This window comes from Centroberyx gerrardi, chromosome 5 (assembly GCF_048128805.1).
Source record: "Centroberyx gerrardi isolate f3 chromosome 5, fCenGer3.hap1.cur.20231027, whole genome shotgun sequence".
Taxonomy (NCBI): Eukaryota; Metazoa; Chordata; class Actinopteri; order Beryciformes; family Berycidae; genus Centroberyx; species Centroberyx gerrardi.
In genome coordinates this window covers 18,849,663-18,867,909 of record NC_136001.1, presented here as the reverse complement: position 1 = coordinate 18,867,909, position 18,247 = coordinate 18,849,663, and the positions used below count along the sequence as shown (strand labels likewise).

At 39.8% G+C, this 18,247-nt stretch overlaps 2 protein-coding genes across 6 annotated transcripts; both read left to right on the top strand.

Annotated features, from left to right (window-relative positions):
* Positions 1-910: 910 nt before the first annotated feature.
* abhd14a (abhydrolase domain containing 14A) lies at positions 911-5,469 on the top strand. Of its 4 annotated transcripts, XM_078283902.1 has the most exons (6): positions 911-1,000; positions 1,340-1,512; positions 2,245-2,525; positions 2,790-2,905; positions 3,685-3,920; positions 4,478-5,469. In XM_078283902.1, exons 3-6 carry the CDS (start codon positions 2,263-2,265, stop codon positions 4,658-4,660), a joined length of 798 nt encoding a protein of 265 aa, XP_078140028.1. In that variant the 5' UTR covers positions 911-1,000; positions 1,340-1,512; positions 2,245-2,262; the 3' UTR covers positions 4,661-5,469. The 4 variants fall into 4 exon arrangements, with proteins under 4 accessions (XP_078140028.1, XP_071768778.1, XP_078140029.1 ...); XM_071912677.2 differs by lacking the exon at positions 1,340-1,512 and having other exon boundaries at positions 954-1,000; XM_078283903.1 differs by lacking the exon at positions 911-1,000 and having other exon boundaries at positions 1,045-1,474.
* A 501-nt stretch (positions 5,470-5,970) lies between these two features.
* LOC139922216 (aminoacylase-1A-like) lies at positions 5,971-16,854 on the top strand. Of its 2 annotated transcripts, none has more exons than XM_071912669.2 (15): positions 5,971-6,048; positions 6,678-6,818; positions 10,238-10,302; positions 10,453-10,557; positions 10,653-10,747; positions 10,984-11,060; positions 11,828-11,917; positions 13,256-13,312; positions 13,447-13,520; positions 13,652-13,701; positions 14,665-14,809; positions 14,964-15,032; positions 15,129-15,208; positions 16,016-16,076; positions 16,221-16,854. In XM_071912669.2, exons 2-15 carry the CDS (start codon positions 6,692-6,694, stop codon positions 16,383-16,385), a joined length of 1,260 nt encoding a protein of 419 aa, XP_071768770.1. In that variant the 5' UTR covers positions 5,971-6,048; positions 6,678-6,691; the 3' UTR covers positions 16,386-16,854. The 2 variants fall into 2 exon arrangements, with proteins under 2 accessions (XP_071768770.1, XP_071768771.1); XM_071912670.2 differs by having other exon boundaries at positions 5,982-6,048; positions 6,681-6,818.
* The last annotated feature ends 1,393 nt before the right edge of the window (positions 16,855-18,247 follow it).

Below are 18,247 nucleotides of genomic sequence, written 5' to 3'. Positions count from 1 at the left end.
GTTCAAGTCTTGCCCAACTATTTGCAGGACAGTCGCAGCCCAATAGCCCAGATAGGTTCCGTTCTCTCTTATATGGAGAAAATCTCATACAGGCTGCTAAGTTGTTTATGAAATAAACCACAAGGTTTACACAAGGCAACTCAGAGCGTGACTTTGCGGGGTACGATGGTATAGTGGGTATGACAAAAGTAAGTTCAGCCACATATAGGAAAGGATAATAGACCACCTTAGTAGTGTTGTCATTTCAGGCCATTTTATGTCCAGTTCCTTTTATTTTTTGCCTATGTTGAAATTGAACAGGTTTTCTGGTTCTTGTTTGTCCATCGTTTTGTCCTTTAAATATGTGAAACCATATTAGAAATATAACGGGGCTAATTTATTATTTACTAACTAGGTGCAGATGTGTCACGGGAGCCATCTCTCTATGCTAGAAAATGCAGAGCAGGTGACATCAGTGTCAAATGGTGAAATTCTAAGCCAGGAAATGCTTAAAATTTTCAGACGTTGTTGGAGGCAATCATTTTACATTCCTATTCATTTTGCTATTAGTTTGACAAGGCGAAGGAACCGGAATCCCTTATATGGGCAGAAAATGTATGTCACGCTTCAGTGGTCTACATGATATTCTGACAGGTGCTGCTAGTGGGGCTTCAAATTTTGCACTTCGCACTCACACATATTTGTCAAAAATATTTGATGATGTCACTGGAAACAATGTATAGTAGTATGTGGGCTCGGGACAATGAACCTCTACCTCAGTAGAGCACAGACCTCCGCCATGTCTGACAACACCCCGCAATGAAGTTACGCACCTTTTGGTGCTATGCCACGCCCACCACCACGCCCCCTTTTGGACAATCGACATGAAAAGGTAAGCAAGCAGTTCTTCCCGGTTCTTCCTTGGCCCATAACCAGTTTAGCTGCAAATCCGTGCCCAACTTTTTTAGATATCCTGCTAACAGACGGGCGGACGGACAGACGGACAAACACACAGACGCAGGTGAAAACATTACCTCCTTGGCGGAGGTAAAAATAAAATAAAATACTGGAGGAGATGTTTAATTTGACAGCTTGAACGGGAAATGACGTAGTTGTACCTCAGGTTGTTGTGTGCAGCCCGTTATGTGCTCCGATAAGGGACAGCAGGTTTATACCTACACGTAGCACTTGACAGAGACGACTTTTATTATAATTCCTGTATATATCTTACATTACCCTATTGTCTAACGTAACTGTTCTTTTACTCAACCGTTACTGTTGGCTGGCCGAATATTTTCATGTAAGGAACGTTGGAATATGCAGATAGTTTCTTGCCAGCAAAAATATGTATTGCACGCAGTTTTAACAGCTAACTACCACCAACATCGCCCCGAATTTCCCACCAATAACGACTTTGATCTGGAGTGGTAAGACGCAGTAACCAGCAACCCAGAAGACGACATGATGAAGCAGGCCCCCTCCTCCTCATCCCTCTGTCAGTGAACGTGTTAAACATTAATCTGCTTGGTCTTGGTATGTTTTCCTCTAACGTCGCATCCTTAATCCATGCAAATATTGTGTCCGTCCTAGAATTAACGACAGAGCTATACAGCTAGCTTCCTTGGTTATATCGGCTAATTTATGTTAGCTAAAATGTGACTCGCCTTTACCCTGATCCCACAGTATTATTGCCTACTGATCGTTTGCCCTTCATCCATGAGGGTTAACGTTAGCTTACCTAAATGACGGATGGGTCTCTTTCCTCGAGGTCCATTCTCTCTTTGAAAGAGAGGATTAGGCCAATTGTTCCTAACAGAGGACCTGGATCTCGACAATTTGCAATTAGTTAGCTAGAGCCTTATATGAACGCACAAAAATATAAGAATTGTCCATTGTCACGTCATACTGTTGTGGTGAAATGGTTGGTGTGTGATCACTTTGAAAGGAGCCACTTATCTGCCAAGGCCCTAACTGTCCACTGATGCCTTTGACTTGGGGCAAATATTTCTACTTATTAAGTTGGACACCAACATTTTAAACTAATGCTCTCCACCTGATCAAAGGTAGGACTGCCCAGTAATGCGCAAGAATCCCCAGTTTATTTTACCAGTATTTGTGTAAAGACAAAAATATCAGTGGATCATAATGGTCTTGATGGATGTGGACATCAACTTGACTATAGACAGTGATTATATACACTGTATGAATAGGATCCTTATGATGGGCTCTCAGGCAATGTACCTTGCTCTCTACCACGTTTTCTAGATCAGACACCTCGACGAAATGAATTTCTTGCGTAATCGCCTTGTTGTTCTGGGCTTGGTGTTGTTGGCCACGGTACTTCTGTACCTGCTGCTGCCATCCATCCGCCAGGGCAGCATGGAGCCATCCCTTGAAGTTCAAAGAATGGGGTTGGTGGCTGCCTCCCCTCCTCCACCTCCAGCCATCAACGTGTCTGTTCGCACGGGACAGCTACCCGGGGACCCTCCGCTCTTCTTCCGAGAGGCTCTGCCTATCGATGGAGCTGGGCGACAGATATTGCCTAGGTGAGTTGAGCCAGTCACACAAGCACAGACTGACTTAAAACATTTAACCGGCTAATGTATTTTGTTCTTGTAATCACTAATTCCAAAGCAGTTATTAAAGAGAGTGAACATATGAGGCAGTGAGTAGAAAGTGTTCAATTTTCTAATTTTAAGTTAAGTGCGTACTTCTGGCTCTAACGTAATTACCAGGTCTGTGTTGGTTATAAAATCTTGAGAAACCTACTGTAAAAGTCCTAAGAAAGCACTGGTTTTGTTTTTGTGCAGGCTGCAAGTGGTTCTTCTGCATGGCCAGGCCTTCACATCCAAAACCTGGGAAGAACTGGGCACCCTGGCCTTGCTGGCAACTAATGGATATCAGGCCTTGGCTATGGACCTGCCAGGTAGAGCTTCAGTCTTATAGCACATAGTGAACACTTATGCAGGTCAACATGTGACTGTATTGGCTGTAATGACGATTTCAGTGTATAACTGGATTATGCAGTAAATGCCTAATAATATGTATGGTCTGGTATGCTAATTAATTGGATTAACATTTATCTTTACAGAGCAGCATTACTTAAAATTGAATCAACATGCAGTCACATTTAAGCCCATTTGTGAAATCTTTGAATGATGAATGGAATGGTTTCGGTCCAAAAGAGTGACAAGCAAAAATATATTAACTACAACATGTTTCAAAATACATTAGTTGTAAACTAACAGATTGGTGGATTAGCACACACAACCTGAAATAAACAATGCTAACCCATTATAGGTGTTGTATATAGAAAATAAAGTTGTAATACAGCTTGCCTTAGTGATTTCAGGTGACAAGACATGGATTTTATTGATTTAGCAAGATGTCACTTAATTAGCTGACAGTACACTCTAGTGGTCAAAAATAAATGTGAACTTTTATATCCCTGCAAAATCAGGTATATAGGTAAGTCATTTTTTCATAGATCAGGACTGAACAGGGCTGTGGGCTGGATGGGGCACATGGGGTGCTGGTTTGCCATCACTGGTATAAAAATACTTAAAATCCATATATTCTTAAATTCAGCAATATATAAACACTGGCATTAATTATTATTGAGTTAGTGGTTTAGGCCCGCATTTAAAAAAGGGACCTACTATGGGGTCCGTTTCTTCTTTCTCAAACTCTTTGTCTCTCTTGGAGGATTTGGGAACTCGCCTGACTCAGATGCCCTGAAGACTGATCAGCATCGGGTGGACCTCCTTCGGAGGTTCATGGAGGCCCTGGGTGTCAGGACAGCTGTGCTTTTGAGCCCCTCCATGAGTGGACACTACTCCATACCCTTCCTCATGAAGCACAGTGCTCAGCTACATGGCTTCATTTCCATAGCTCCAGTTGGAACCCGAAGTTACACTCCACAACAGTACCAAAATATTCAGGTGAGGGAGGTGTAGACAGGTAAATGATTCATGTTTCTAACTGATTAGCAAGTGTCCAGTACAAGAGTACAATGTAACACAGCACAACAGCCTATGTAGTTGTGCAATGGAAATTATTGTTGGCTAAATTGAGCCAAGTTGATTTTCGCTGCACATATGAATAACTGCTAATTTTATTGCTGCAGGGATATTTTCCTGTGGTCATTTACATATACAAATGGAAAGGAAGGGCTTAATGAGGAAAAACATGCCAGCAAGGCCCAATCAATCCATGTATTTATGGTTTGTCAGTTAATCCAATCAAAAAATCACAACATGGTGTATTCTTGTTGGTTTAGCATGATTTTTGCTCTTTCGACTCAGACATTTCCCCATCTCTGCTGTCAACAGAATGCAAAAATGATATGTTTGTAATGCTAATAGGTATAAGAGAGGCCATTAGCAATGTTAGACAATTAGCTGTACCCCAATGGGCTATGTGTTGATATTAGTCTATGCTTGTCTTAAAACATTTTACATTATATTCTCCCTCTTTGCCTACTCCCATTGTTTTGCAGACTCCCACTCTGATTGTGTTTGGAGCCCTGGACACAAATCTGGGTGCCCAGTCTCACAAGAACCTCATACAGCTTCCACATCACTCAGTGCTGAAGTTAGAAGGGGCTCGCCATGCCTGCTACATGGACAAACCCAGAGAATTTCACCAAGCGCTAATTGACTTTCTTAGCAAATTGAAGTGAAATGTGTAGGGGAAGAAAGATGGAAAAACGAAACTGAACTTGGGAATGAAAACAAGTCCTCTAATCGCTGGTGTGGTCATGATGACTGTGTTACATTTAGAGACAAGTAAGATGAACATTATTCTAATTGCCTGAAGCAAAGAACATCAACATGAAGATAGTTTCTAATTAATGGAACATGACAGGAAAAGTGGCTTTCTTGTTGATGTGATTATGGTGCACATTACCCCAGTTAACCATAATTCTCATGTTTTCTTGGGGTTTTTTTGGGGTTTTTTTAAGTTTTCCACAAAGTCACCTAGAAATACCAACATGAGACTAGTTCAACTCAGCCTGTTACAAAAATAGCTTCAGACATGTAGTGGTGAGTTTCATTTTATCTGTTTCATGTCTGTGTTTGCATGTGAAAACATGGAATGTCTTTGCTTCATTGTTACCATTTTTGTAGGTGACATAGGTTACTGTAAATATGTAAACGTAGCAGGTGATTGTGTTTAAATGGCTTCAGATCTTATGTTAGCTTCATATTTGGCAAAAGGATTTGTATATTAGGATCTGGTAACCATTCCAGCTTTAAACAGACCTATGGTGTACTCCACAAAAGCAAACACATTTGACAAAATTCCCCTCTGTAATAAAAAATGTATAAAAGAGTATGGACCATATTGAAATTATAACTGCTATTTATTTATATTATAATGATGAAGTTCTATGTAATATATTTGCAATAAGTTTGTTTGGACAATCATGTATAAAAACAAACTTAAAATGAGTAATGTGCATAGCTTCCAATAAAAACATAGAAATAGTGTGTGTGTGTTTTTTAGCTGATGAATATAAAGTACCATGGTGATGGTGTTTTTTGTTGTATGTACATCGCCTCTAGATGCTGTCAGGAAGTTGTTCATACTGCTGGCTCATACTAGCTTTACTATGTTTCTTGACCTCATGAAATACATTTTGAAATTCATTCAATCTGAGAGGTGACACTACTTCTGGCGCTTCCTTTGCATCCTTTTTTGCTAGTGTTGAAAATGAGCTATACCTATAGGTATAGCTTGTTTCCTGAGCGAGATAAAAACGAGAAGTTTGCTCAGCCACATTATGTCCCACAGTGTCTTTACGATGTAGGATGATTTTCTAATGTACTATTTTAATGCACTTTATTCTGTTAAAATGTCGGTTTCACGTGTTTTGATTGACTATTATCAAGAAAAAATATTTAATTCAAGCTTCAGGACTTTTATTTTGAAACCCGGAACACGTTTTTTTATTTTTTTTTCTTCTGAGCACGTTCTCTGTCCCCTACCAGACCATGGATGTAGTGAAGTCAGTAGCTTTGGTCAGCTGACAGTGAGGCTTAACTAACTTCCTATTGACAACCTAGGGTGAGTAATGAGAGTTATATCTTACAAAATCAGCGTTTTGTTATACCTTCGTAAATTGTGATACAAAATAATAAATCGCTCGTTGTCCCATTATCCCTGCTTACTGCTTATATCCTCACTTAGATAGCTAAGAAGCAGCCGTTGCTTGAACCAAAGCTAGAGAGACAAACAAAGTTAACTGACATTGCCACAAATCGAAGCTAGCACGCTACCTTGGATGTAAATATATCCATCAGCAGCGACCCATCAAGCAGCAAACGACAACCACAGGCTTTCTGCTGCTGGCCTGGCACCTAGCCGGTCCTATAGAGGCAGCAAATGTTATAACATTTATATAACGTTACGTGACTTGCTCGACCTTTAGTCAGTCATTGGCCTCTCTTTTGCACTTTGGTTGAGACAAGTGAAACCGTGCTGTCTGTCAAATGGGAGGCAGTTGACTTGCCTTTACGGATCATGTCATGTTTTTTGCTATGACTGGGCCTCAAATTATTATCAAAAGGGGACACTAAGCACGAGCATGTGCTTGTAACGTTATATGTGTATAATATGCATGACTATAATATACTATATGAAGTATATTTTATGTATATGCACGTTTTGATGCTCGTGCCTCTGTGTCCCCAAAGAAGGAGATCACACCATGTTGCCTGACAAAGATGGTCCAGGTGGTGGAGGAGGCCAGACCACCACCGAGGGAGAAGACCCCTCTGTGAGTCTGTTCAGAGACTACCTCCGTCTGAAAACCGTCCACCCAGAGCCTGACTATGGTAACGCACCTTTTTACAATAGATGTTATGTGGATTTTGATTCATGCTATGCCTATTAGCTTGTTGGATTTGGATATTTGACATTTAGCCTAGTTGTGTGTCCCTAACCCATTTTTTTAGGCGTCACAACAACTAGGAATTTGCCTCTGGCTGAGGGCAGGTATGTGCGTAAAATATGTAGATTACTCCTCCAGTAACTACTGTAGCTTAGAGTAAACAAAACTGAAAAAAAGACTATGCAACTAATGAGTCAGGTGTGTTTATTTAGTAAAATTACATTTGTTGGTAAAACATTGACAATAGAGTTAGCTGTTACCTGTAATTTCTGGTTTTTAGCAAGTAAAAATGTTCAGTGTCAAGAGGATGTAAATCCTCTGGGACTGGCTGTAGCCTAAATAATGACACTATCAAGCTATCAAAAGTGTGCCATAAATAAATGTAGACGAGATACTCTACTATGGTCGATCTACACAATATATTTTCCATGCTGAGTCATTCCTCGAAATGAGTGCCTTTTGGCAGCCACGGAGCCAAAGTGGTAACACCTGCGGCCAAAACCACGGGTGAATTTTGAAGCCAATAAGGAAGTGGCAGCAGGCGGCAATTCCCTGGGACCAATCAATGGGACCACAATCCAACTTCTCACTCAAAATATGAAGTCAATAAATGTTTTCGACAAAAGGTCAGTAGCTAATTTTCGCATCTTCTCAGACACGTTGCGTACAGTATTTTCAATCAAAGCACAGCCGGTGTGCAGGGAATGGTATTGACATAGCATTGATATCATGAAGCATTGATATGTTAAGTTAATTATGTTAAGCCATTCAGAACGTTGCTGAATTATACCCTAAAAGGACCATACTGGTGTTTTTGCATGTTTTAACAATAATAATAATAATTGATTACATTTATATAGCGCTTTTCTAAGTACTCAAAGCGCTTCACATATTGGGTTGGGGGACTCAACTCATCCACCACCGGTGTGTAGCACGGCAGCCAGTTTGCGCCAGAACGCTCACTACACATCAGCTATCTCAGTGGAGAGTAGAGGACGGAAAGAGCCAATTAAGTAACGAGGGATGATTAGGTGGCCATGATGGAAGGAAGGCCTGTTTTTTGGGGGGAATTTTGCCAGGGCACCGGGGTTACACCCCTACTCTTGCGATGAGTGCCGATGGGATCTTTATTGACGACAGAGTCAGGACCTTGGTTTAACACCTCATCCAAAGGATGAGCCCATTTACTACAAGTCACGTATACTTAACATGACTACCGACCATTTTCCAACGCATACCATATTTGTTTAGATGTGTAAGAGGGAAGATATGATATTGTTATGTGGATATTAGCCCTAGTCATTTTGGGCCAGGGACAGCCACTGTAGGGGGGTTGACAAAAAAGGGGGGGAGAAGAACAGTAGAAGAAGAGAGAATGTTTTAGCTGTGACACAGTTGTCTATACATGCGTGGCGAAATCAAAAGTTTATAAAGTTCCCAAAAAGGTTATTCCGACTACTGCATGGATTTCCTGGATAACAATATAAGGTGAATGAAACTAAGGAACCTTACCCACAGCGATAAAACTGAAAATCTAAATATTATAGATATTTGAATGTGTTTTTCCGACCTTCCAGGCAGCCATTCGCTTCCATTCATTTCAATATGGTATGAAAATCAACTAGCAGAGACTTGAAGCTTCAGATTGGTAATTCATCACAGTGAACATCCCACCCGAGTTTATTTTTGTCTAAGTTACTTATTTAGTTTAATGCCCGCATTGATTTGAAGTCTACATGTCTTCTGGTCTTCAAATGACACTCTCAGGTAATATAAGTTCAAGATTCAAGATTCAAGAGATTTATTTGTCACATGCATGATTGTACATGTACAACAGCAGTAAAATGTGGTTGCAACAACTCTGCAAATAGCGAATGTAGTAACAGGATCTCAATAATAATATATAATAATATAAAGCTAAATACAGGGAAAAATGACAAGTATCATAAAAGCTATATGTACATAATAACATAGGATAGAAATTTTTTTTTTTTTTAAAAAGCAAGGAATAGATAAAAAAGTAGAAAGGTGGCCAGTTATAAACAATTTTCAATTATCAGTGTGTAAACAGTGTGTAAGGTGCTGAGCTGCAAAAGGATGCAGAGTGCAAAAAAGTACAGGATGTATGTTGTGTGGGGTTTTAAGTACATATGGACCGTATGGCCTGAGGGAAGAAGCTCCTTCTCAGCCTCTCAGTCCTGGCCATGATGGAGCGGAGATGCTTGCCAGAGGGCAGCCACTGAAACAGTTTGAGGTTGGGATGGTGAATGTCCTTAATGATCCGGTTTGCCCTGGACCTGCACCGCCTGGTGTAAATGTCCTGGAGGCAGGGCAGTGCTGTCCTGGTGATACGTTCGGCGCATCGGATCACACTGTGAAGGGCTTTCTTGTCCTGAGAGCTGCAGTTGCCGTACCAGGCAGTGATGCTCCCAGAGAGCACAGACCCTACTGTGGTGGAGTAGAAGGATTTCTGCAGCGCTGTGGAGATCTTGAACTTCCTCAGCCGCCTGTGGTGATACAAGCGCTGCCTTGCCTTCTTCACCAGGGTGGAAATGTGTGTGGACCATGTCAGGTCCTCAGAGATGTGAACTCCAAGGTACCTGTAGCTGCTCACTTTCTTAACCGGGGTCCCGTTGATCATAAGTGATGTGTAGTGGATCCTCTGCTTCTCCCTCCTGAAGTCCACCACCATCTCCTTGGTCTTGTGCTTTATTAAAGGAAATATGTAATAGTTTCGATCAAACAATTTGAATGTAGTGTTGGAAACATTTTACACAAATTGCTGAAATAAGTCAGAGGGACTTTGGAGAAATGACTGCTACATTCTGATTACACACATAGTTGTTCTATATTGAACAGCCACAAGACAGAAATAAAGAAAGAAACCTATTTTTTTGAAATTGCTAATATTTAGTCTAAATGTTATAAAGCAAGATCTTATCATTTTACACACCTACAGTAACCTGTACCTTCTGTAGGCCTACTTACGTTGCTATTACAGTAAACATGTCTAAAACTAAAATCCAATAGGACACTCCAGCTGGCAAAAGAAATCCAGTGTGAGCTCTGCTTGCCCGTATCACTTGTATCATCTAATGTGCCCTGATTTATCAAAGTCCATTTCTTATCACTGCATTTGTCTATGTTGGTTGGAGTTCAAATGCATTCCAGTTTTGTATGAATAGGCACAGCTAACTAAAGAAAGATCTCACTGTCTTGTTAAGTCACAGGAAACCAAAAACAAAACAAAAGTACCACCACAACTAATAGCAGTAGAGCCATGACTGTCTAGAGTTCTTAGAAGTTTTAAACAGTTATTAATATTTAAATAGTTTATTCTGCTATATGTTCATTTATTTATAGATTCTGCGCTTAGGTTCCTGGACAGAATAGCAGAGGAGCTTGAGCTACCCATGAAAAAGATTGAGGTGGGTGCCAGTGATAGTAATTGAATCCATGAAGCAAACATTTTTGTACATGCTGTAAATATTATAAACAAATTGGTAATAAGGAAACAACCATCTTCACAGACAAAGAAGGTTATAGTGTCTTTTCTCTGTTGTTTCCACTCCCTCTAGGTTTGCCCCCGCAGAGTTGTGTGCATCATGACATGGGAGGGGACAAACCCCACTTTGAAATCCATCTTGTTGAATTCCCACACAGATGTTGTACCTGTTTTCCAGGTATGGTGACTGTCTCTGTTTGTGGTCTCAAAATGCTGTTATTACCTGTAAAAGACTCGAAAAGAGGAAAGCTTTGATATAGATCTCCTCTGCAGGAACATTGGAAGTATGACGCTTTCACAGCTGTCAAAGACGCAGAGGGCAACATTTACGCCCGGGGATCACAGGACATGAAATGTGTGACTATACAGTGAGTAGAAGCTCTCTTGTGTCACATTTTGATAACTTGTCTTTAAAAACTTGTTTTTTGCTCCAGTATTATATACTTAGTTTATACATAAATCTCCACTTCTAATTATGTTCTATGAGAAACACATTTTTTACCACCAACCCACCCACCATTTAATCTGGATAGTACCAGTTCAGACTCTGATCCCTGCTCTGTTCTGTGACACCTTCCCTGCATGGTACTTTTGCTCTCCATAGGTATATCCAGGCAATCAGAAGACTGAAAGCAGAGGGAAGGAAACTGATGCGCACTGTGCACTTAATGTTTGTTCCTGGTAGGAATTGTGATTGTTGCCATTCTCCATTAGTAGTTTGTCCTCATTTAGAATCTAATCTATTCTTCAAGTGAAAACTATCTTAGCGCTAGTTATATGCTTGCTAGCTGTGAGCATCTTGGCAAATAGTAATGTAACAATGACAAATAAAATCAAATTATCAATAGTAGCTCACTACTACAACTTAACAACTGCTAACGTACACATAGCAAGGCCTGCTGCGGTAAAGTTACACCCTCAACAAAGGATTAAGCCCACTTACAATGATGAAGTCCAAACAATCTAATGTTGTAAAATGACATGAATTACCTTATCAGGAGACCAGGGAACTCTAAATGAATCTTCTAATTGCTTCCACAAGCAATTTGAATTGTAGAGAAATGTGAAATGGAAAAAGCAATCTGGCAGTGCAACTGCACTAAACCACCACAGGCATTTCAGACATCCATAGATCAACAAGGGCAGAATGAAAATACTACAGTCTCTTAGTGACATCAGTACATGTAGATGTTTGCCCTTCTGGCAATCCTAAAAACAAAACATTTCTCTCTCTATTTCAGGAAAGAATAAGCCCAAAGAACACACATACTAAAGACTAATATGATGTTCACTAATGATGCAAACCAGTTTCATGAAAGGAATTGTACAAAAGTGAAGTCTTGTACTTTTTTTAGTAGAACAATTTACCTTTTGTACCCTGTCATTTGGTTTGTTTTTGATGTGATTTTTAGCTGTCGATAATTAATTCAGACTTTTTATTTTTTTAGATGAAGAAGTTGGAGGTCACAAAGGAATGGAAACATTTGTGAACCACCCCGAGTTCCACAAATTAAACATTGGCTTTGCACTAGATGAAGGTAAATAAATAACTTTGTGCAACATTTTCAAAAGTAAATGAGTAAAAACCTGAAAGATGTTTTTGCTGCACCCGTTGCGGGCCCAGTGAAGGTCACTCACTTCACTTGGCGAGCTGAAACTGGGCTCACTCATTAAGTTGAGTCTCTGCCTAGGAGTGAGTTATTAATCCAGGGTAGTGTGTGTTGTGGACTTTGTCTGAAATGAACTTTATGGTTCCCCTGCCAGGAGCTGGTAAACCAGAAGAATTTACCTGCCAAGAATAATTTTTATTGGCCAAAATAATGAATATATCTATTTTTCATAGAAATATCTCACCCTCTTATTGTCAGTGCTATTTTGTGAATAGAAGCAGGTGCTGTGTGAAATATTAAATAAAGAGAAGAGCAGGTTTTTAATTTTCTCTTATACAATAGATCAAGTTTGTAATCCACCATGAGGTGACTCACCACATGGGAATAATGTTAGGTTTCAACTAACTTCAGGCTAGTTCACCATCCAGGCTGTGAAGAAACGGGAGGAAAAGTTTACAGAAGTTTAGGTGCTACCACTTTGTGTGGAGCCAACATGACAGACAGCCGATCAAGAGTTTGTTTGATAGAAAGGCATTGGTTTTTTTTTCTTTGTTTTGCTTCAGGGTTCAAAGTCTGAGAACAGGGCAAGACCAGAGACGGTGTATACCCAAGGCAGTCAAATGTTATCATCTCAAAAAGTTACTGGCCAGTGTGGCGGGTGAACCTTATTGATTTATCCTCCGAAGACAAATTTTACCTGAATTTGGTGCTTGGCGGGTGTTCATTTTGATTCAGGAGGCCTGATGGGGGCTGGTAGGTGGGTTGCCATTTTCTGCATCATCAACCTCTGTCCTCTTTCTTTCTTTTCGGCCCTTCACAGTTGAGGCCTCTCCGCATCTCGAACGATGACTATAAACTCTAATGATACATTGTTGCTCGAGAGTTCACACTACAACGATTCTTCTGGACTTCTGTGATAAGTTGCCAGTGCAGTGAGATACCGAATTCTCTCGCCCTCTTCTTTGTTAGAACTTGAATTTGATTGGTTGAAAATGTTTTATCGTCGTCTCTGCATCCAAAAAAACCCATTCTGAGATTGAACCAAAAATATAGTTAGGCTATACTGTAGTTTTCGGTCTAGGTTTTTTTAATAGTTAGAATTGTAGTGAGAACACAGACATTCTATTTACTTAGAACGATTTAAACTTTTTTTTTTTTTATAGTTTTAAGTGTCTTTATCGTTATCGTCCTAGATGTGAATGGGCCTTTAACCTTACACACTGGACCACTGTTAAAAAGTGCATGTTATCTGTCTGTGTGCTGTAGGTCTGGCCAACCCTGGGGAGGCCTTCACTGTGTTCTACGGAGAAAGGAACCCCTGGTGTGAGTATCAAATACATACAGTTCACTAAATTTCACTAAGACCCCAGGATTTCAGATCTTTTTTTAGTTCTATTTTAAACTCTGAAGGATGATGAATTCAGCCTTGAATCAAGCACAAGGTTCATTTCATTCAGGGATCACAGTCCATTGCCCAGGCAGTCCCGGCCATGGCTCTAGGTTTGTGGAGAACACAGCTGCAGAGAAGCTGGTAAGTTTCAATGTTCTGTTACCAAATAATAAAATAAAAATGTATTTGTCATGATAACCCGATTTACAAGAGCTCCAAGAAGTCTGAGAAGGACTATGTTAGTGAACACGCTTTTTGTTTTTTTGTCACAGCGCAGTATCATTAACTCCTTCCTGGACTTCAGAGAGAAGGAGAAACAAAGGTGAGATTGAAGGAAAGTTTATGGCCTTGATTCCTAAATATGTGGCATATAATATTTTCTCATTATATTGCTTTGAAGTTAATTGTGATGACATATTGATGACAATGTAATTCTGTCTAAATTTGGAAGCTGTAAGCTTAATTTCTGACAAAAGTGCCCTTTGGTAGCTAGTATACTGTTAAGTTGCACATTAAAACCAACATAGAGGAGAAAATAATGTGCTGAAAGCAGCTCACAGGGGCCATAGAATTTAGTGCTGACAATTCATAATGTACAAGGGTTGCTTTAAATGGGTTGTGGGTCTGTTCATGATTGGTCCCTACATGACAAGAGCTACTAGGATGTTTTAATGAGCCTAGGGCAAAGTAAAGAACTCATTCAGGTCCAAAACTGAAGACTTAAACCAGCCCTGATTTATGGACTACCATTTCGAGGCAATAATCTGCCACCTGCGCTCAAACACGTTTATCAGCAGAAGTGCAATACCACTGAAAAATTGACAAAAGAGAAGCATTATCATAGAGATGGTGCTTTATACTGTATGTTGGTGGGAATTTCACCAAAAATACACTAGGTGTTCACGCATAGCTATAACTGAAAACTTGTATGAAAAATCTCAGACTAGTTAACCACTTAGTTTGTATGGTCATGTGGCTTAATCAGTGGCTCAAGATTTCTAGACCTCTTCTGGGAATTTTGATGAATATTGCCCATGGTCAGGAGGAGGAAAGGCCAGGTGGATCATCAATCATCATGCGTTGTGTAGTTGTGCCAGAGACTTCTAATTGATTGTGGAAAAAAATAAACCCAAATGATGAACAAATGTCCAGCTTTTGGATGTAGATTTCTTTGATTGAAAAGTCAGTAGTTTCCAGTGTTGGCCTAGCGCCAAAGATATTCAGTTTTTGATTTCATTGCAGTGTAATGTAGTAATTTCATTACTAAGATGTCTGTGAATTACAGGCTAAATACCAGTGAGTGTTTCACCCTTGGCGATGTCACCACCGTGAATATGACCATGGTGAAAGGAGGGGTAGCCTACAATGTCATCCCCGCTGAACTGGATGTCAGCTTTGACCTAAGAATACCACCCACAGTAAATCTGCAGGTGTGTATGTGTGGATGTCCGTGTGTGTGTGTCTGTCTGTCTGTCTGTCTGTCTGTCTGTCTGCAGATTGACTGTGTGCATGTCTGTGTGTGGCTTGCACTCACAGCTCAAAGTTACCTCTACAGTAACGACAAAATTTTGATTTCCCTGGCAGGATTTTGAAAAACAGATCAAAGAGTGGTGTAAGGAAGCAGGGGAAGGAATCACTTATGAGTTTGCTCAGGTCAGTGTACTTTACACTCAGTACTTAATGGAAAAACTGCAGTTGGTTTGTTCCTGGTTTGTTCAAATGGTCTAAATCAGCTGTCTTCCTCTGCAGAAACACATGAACCAGAATGTGACTTCCACAGACGACAGTGATCCCTGGTGGAACACCTTCAGCACTACCTGCAAAGCAATGTGAGTACACAGCATGCTCATTAACACTAACACTTATTCAGTGTGTGTTCTCACCTTTCAGCTTTTTCGTGTTGCAGTGGGGATCAAGAGGCCAATTCAAGTCAGTCAGTCAGGTGTCAGACATTTCAATCTGCTATACCTGTGCACTGTTAAACTTGACCACATAGCAAATCATTTTCTAAAAATCATGTGTTATGACAGTATCTACTTAATGAAAGGAAGTAAAACATTGTTGTAAACATTAACCTCAACTATGGCTCTGCTAACATGGGTGCAACTAGAGGTGAGTCCCACATGCCCAAGGTGTTTTCTAAGCTTTAAATCAACACAGGTAATTTGTTAGAACTTTGTTAGAATATAAGGCCAACCAAAGCAAAAGTTGCCATAAGAAAAGCCTCTGTGCACGCTACAGGTGGAAGTCCCATGGAGGATGAACCATTAACCATACTCATCGCTGGTGATTAGGTCTAAACTTTAAATGAATTAAGTTAGATTTGTGTTTGAGCAGACAGTGTCCATTTTCTTTTCTTTGACTACTCGTGGAAAATTTCAGTTTGTTGTTGTTGGAGTGTATACCATTTACATATCTTATTAACCAACTAACTACCAAAAGATAGGACTTTTTGGTCACAATTCACAACCGTGTCATGGACTGTGGCTGACATTGGCACTTTTACAATATGCTGTGAAATAGTTTATAGCCAGCTAGCTGTAGCTGGCAAAACCACAAAGGTGCTGTGGGACTGAACTGCCTCTGTCCTTGTTGAAGCATGTAAGCCGAGCCTCACACTGTTATCTCCACTCTAGGAATATGACTTTGGAAAAGGAGATATTTCCAGCAGCCACGGATAGCCGTTTTATCCGAGCAGTGAGTATAAGGAATGGATGTGCTGACAGCAGGGACAGTTACAAAGTATTTGCTATGAATTCCAGAAGTCCATTGTGTCCCGGCTTGACACTTTTCCAGTGTTTCAGTTTTGTGCCAAGTAATATATTTGTTTCTTGAACCTAGGTGGGAATCCCCGCGATCGGATTTTCCCCAATGAACCGGACGCCGATCCTGCTGCATGATCACAACGAGTATCTGAATGAGCAGGTCTTCCTCAAGGGCATCGATGTGTACGAGAGGCTCGTTCCAGCTCTGGCCGGCGTTCCTGCCTTTCCTGATGAGGCTTAGACAAACCCTCGTCTTTAATCCTGTCCTTAGCATATTTCACTGATGATATGATGATCTAACTTGAAACATTTACCAAAGAATGAGAATGTGTATATCATTAAGCCAAACTAAGCACTTAGCTTTTGGTACTATTCATTTTTTATAATTCTCAGGATACAGGTACAGTAGCTTTGCATTACACAGTATTGCAGCAGCTTTTTAACAACATCATAATCATGTCAACATTGTCGATTGAGTGTGTCTGTGTGTATGCAGTCTTAAAGAAATATCACTTGCTATCTAAACCACTTTTCCTAGTAGTGTGGAAAAATCAAGTTACAAAAATGTGAATAAGACTTTTGTTGAAAGACACTTTGATCAAAAGCCTTTCGATTGTCACTTCGTAAATTTAGATTTAGATCTTATGTTTCCCGAGATGGGATTTTATTTAATAAAGTGGAATTGAATAAAGATATTTGTTCATTAATTTGATGATCATATTATTTCCTTTTAAAGGCTCTATGATTTTGACAGATTCTGTATTGACATACAGATATCTAAAAAAAAACAACAACTTAAACTTCTATAATTAAAAAGACACCCATGAATGAAAAGGAAGATGAGGACTGGTTTTGTGAAGTTGAAGTTGAATTTATTATATTCTTGCTCATAGTTAAAAACTGAATAAAAGCAGAAATTACATAAGAGTGGGGGGCCTATATAAAAGTATGCAGACAAACATGTAAAAACATACAAGCATGCAGACAAATATATAAAAACAAACATTGGGAACAAGTGTTGCATTTAACTACAGCAAAGACATTTAACCTCCAATCACCCTCCTACTTCCAGGAAAGGGATTAAACTGTAACAAACATCAGCTAAATACTGGAACATTAGTACAAACGTCAAATTATCATAAGTACCTCAAAGTACGGTGCTTGGGTATTCTTGAGTCCAGCCTATACTATAAATCACATTGAGTTTCATTATTATGTACTGAATGCACCTTGTCACAACTTTTACAACGAGAAAGGTAGAATAAAAACTAATATGCCAAGAAAATATTGTTGAAAATCTATAAATACAATCTAAAGATTATTGGTAATATATGATATGAAATGTTGAGCAAAGTTTTGCCAATGTAACAATTTAGCCCAAATGAAGCAAAGGGGGTAAATACTCATGCAAACTACATTTCTGTAATATTTAAATGTATACATTCATATATTTCTATAATTTTTATCTTCACTTAAATAAAATGACTAATTTGTGTAGTGCTCAGGCAAAAAACAAATAACTAAATGCATTTTGAAATCTTTTAGAACAAGAAAATGCGCACAATAGCCACTGCATTACAGGACACTGTTTAGCTGGTGTTCTTACAACACATGACCTTAACAGCAAATGAATGACATTTGAAAGCATATTCAAGGAACTTTGCCCCAAATCATAACAATAACACCATGAAATGGATAATATACTGTATTTAGATATGGATATTGTAAAGTAGAGGTGCAATGAAATTAGCCAAAAATTGAACAACAAGATTTTCCTTTGATTTGTAAGACTGTTTACACGAGGTAAAGGACAGTCTGATCTACAGTTCAGTTCCCTTTGGAGTTGCCGTCCAATTAACAGCGCATGGCTCTCCAAGGGGGATTAGCAGGAAGACTGCAGTCGGTAATTAGAGTCTTCTCTCCCCAGGACATGACAGCAGTATTAGCACATGGGCCTGTCAGGGAGAGGACTAAAAGCTGAACTCACACCCTCGCTCCCACAGGAGCAGGAGTAGGTGCAGCCATCCTTTCGGGTCAGCTGCAGAGCAGTTCCTCATCTGAATGCCTGGCAGTGCAAACTCAGGCTCCGTTGTACAATTTAAA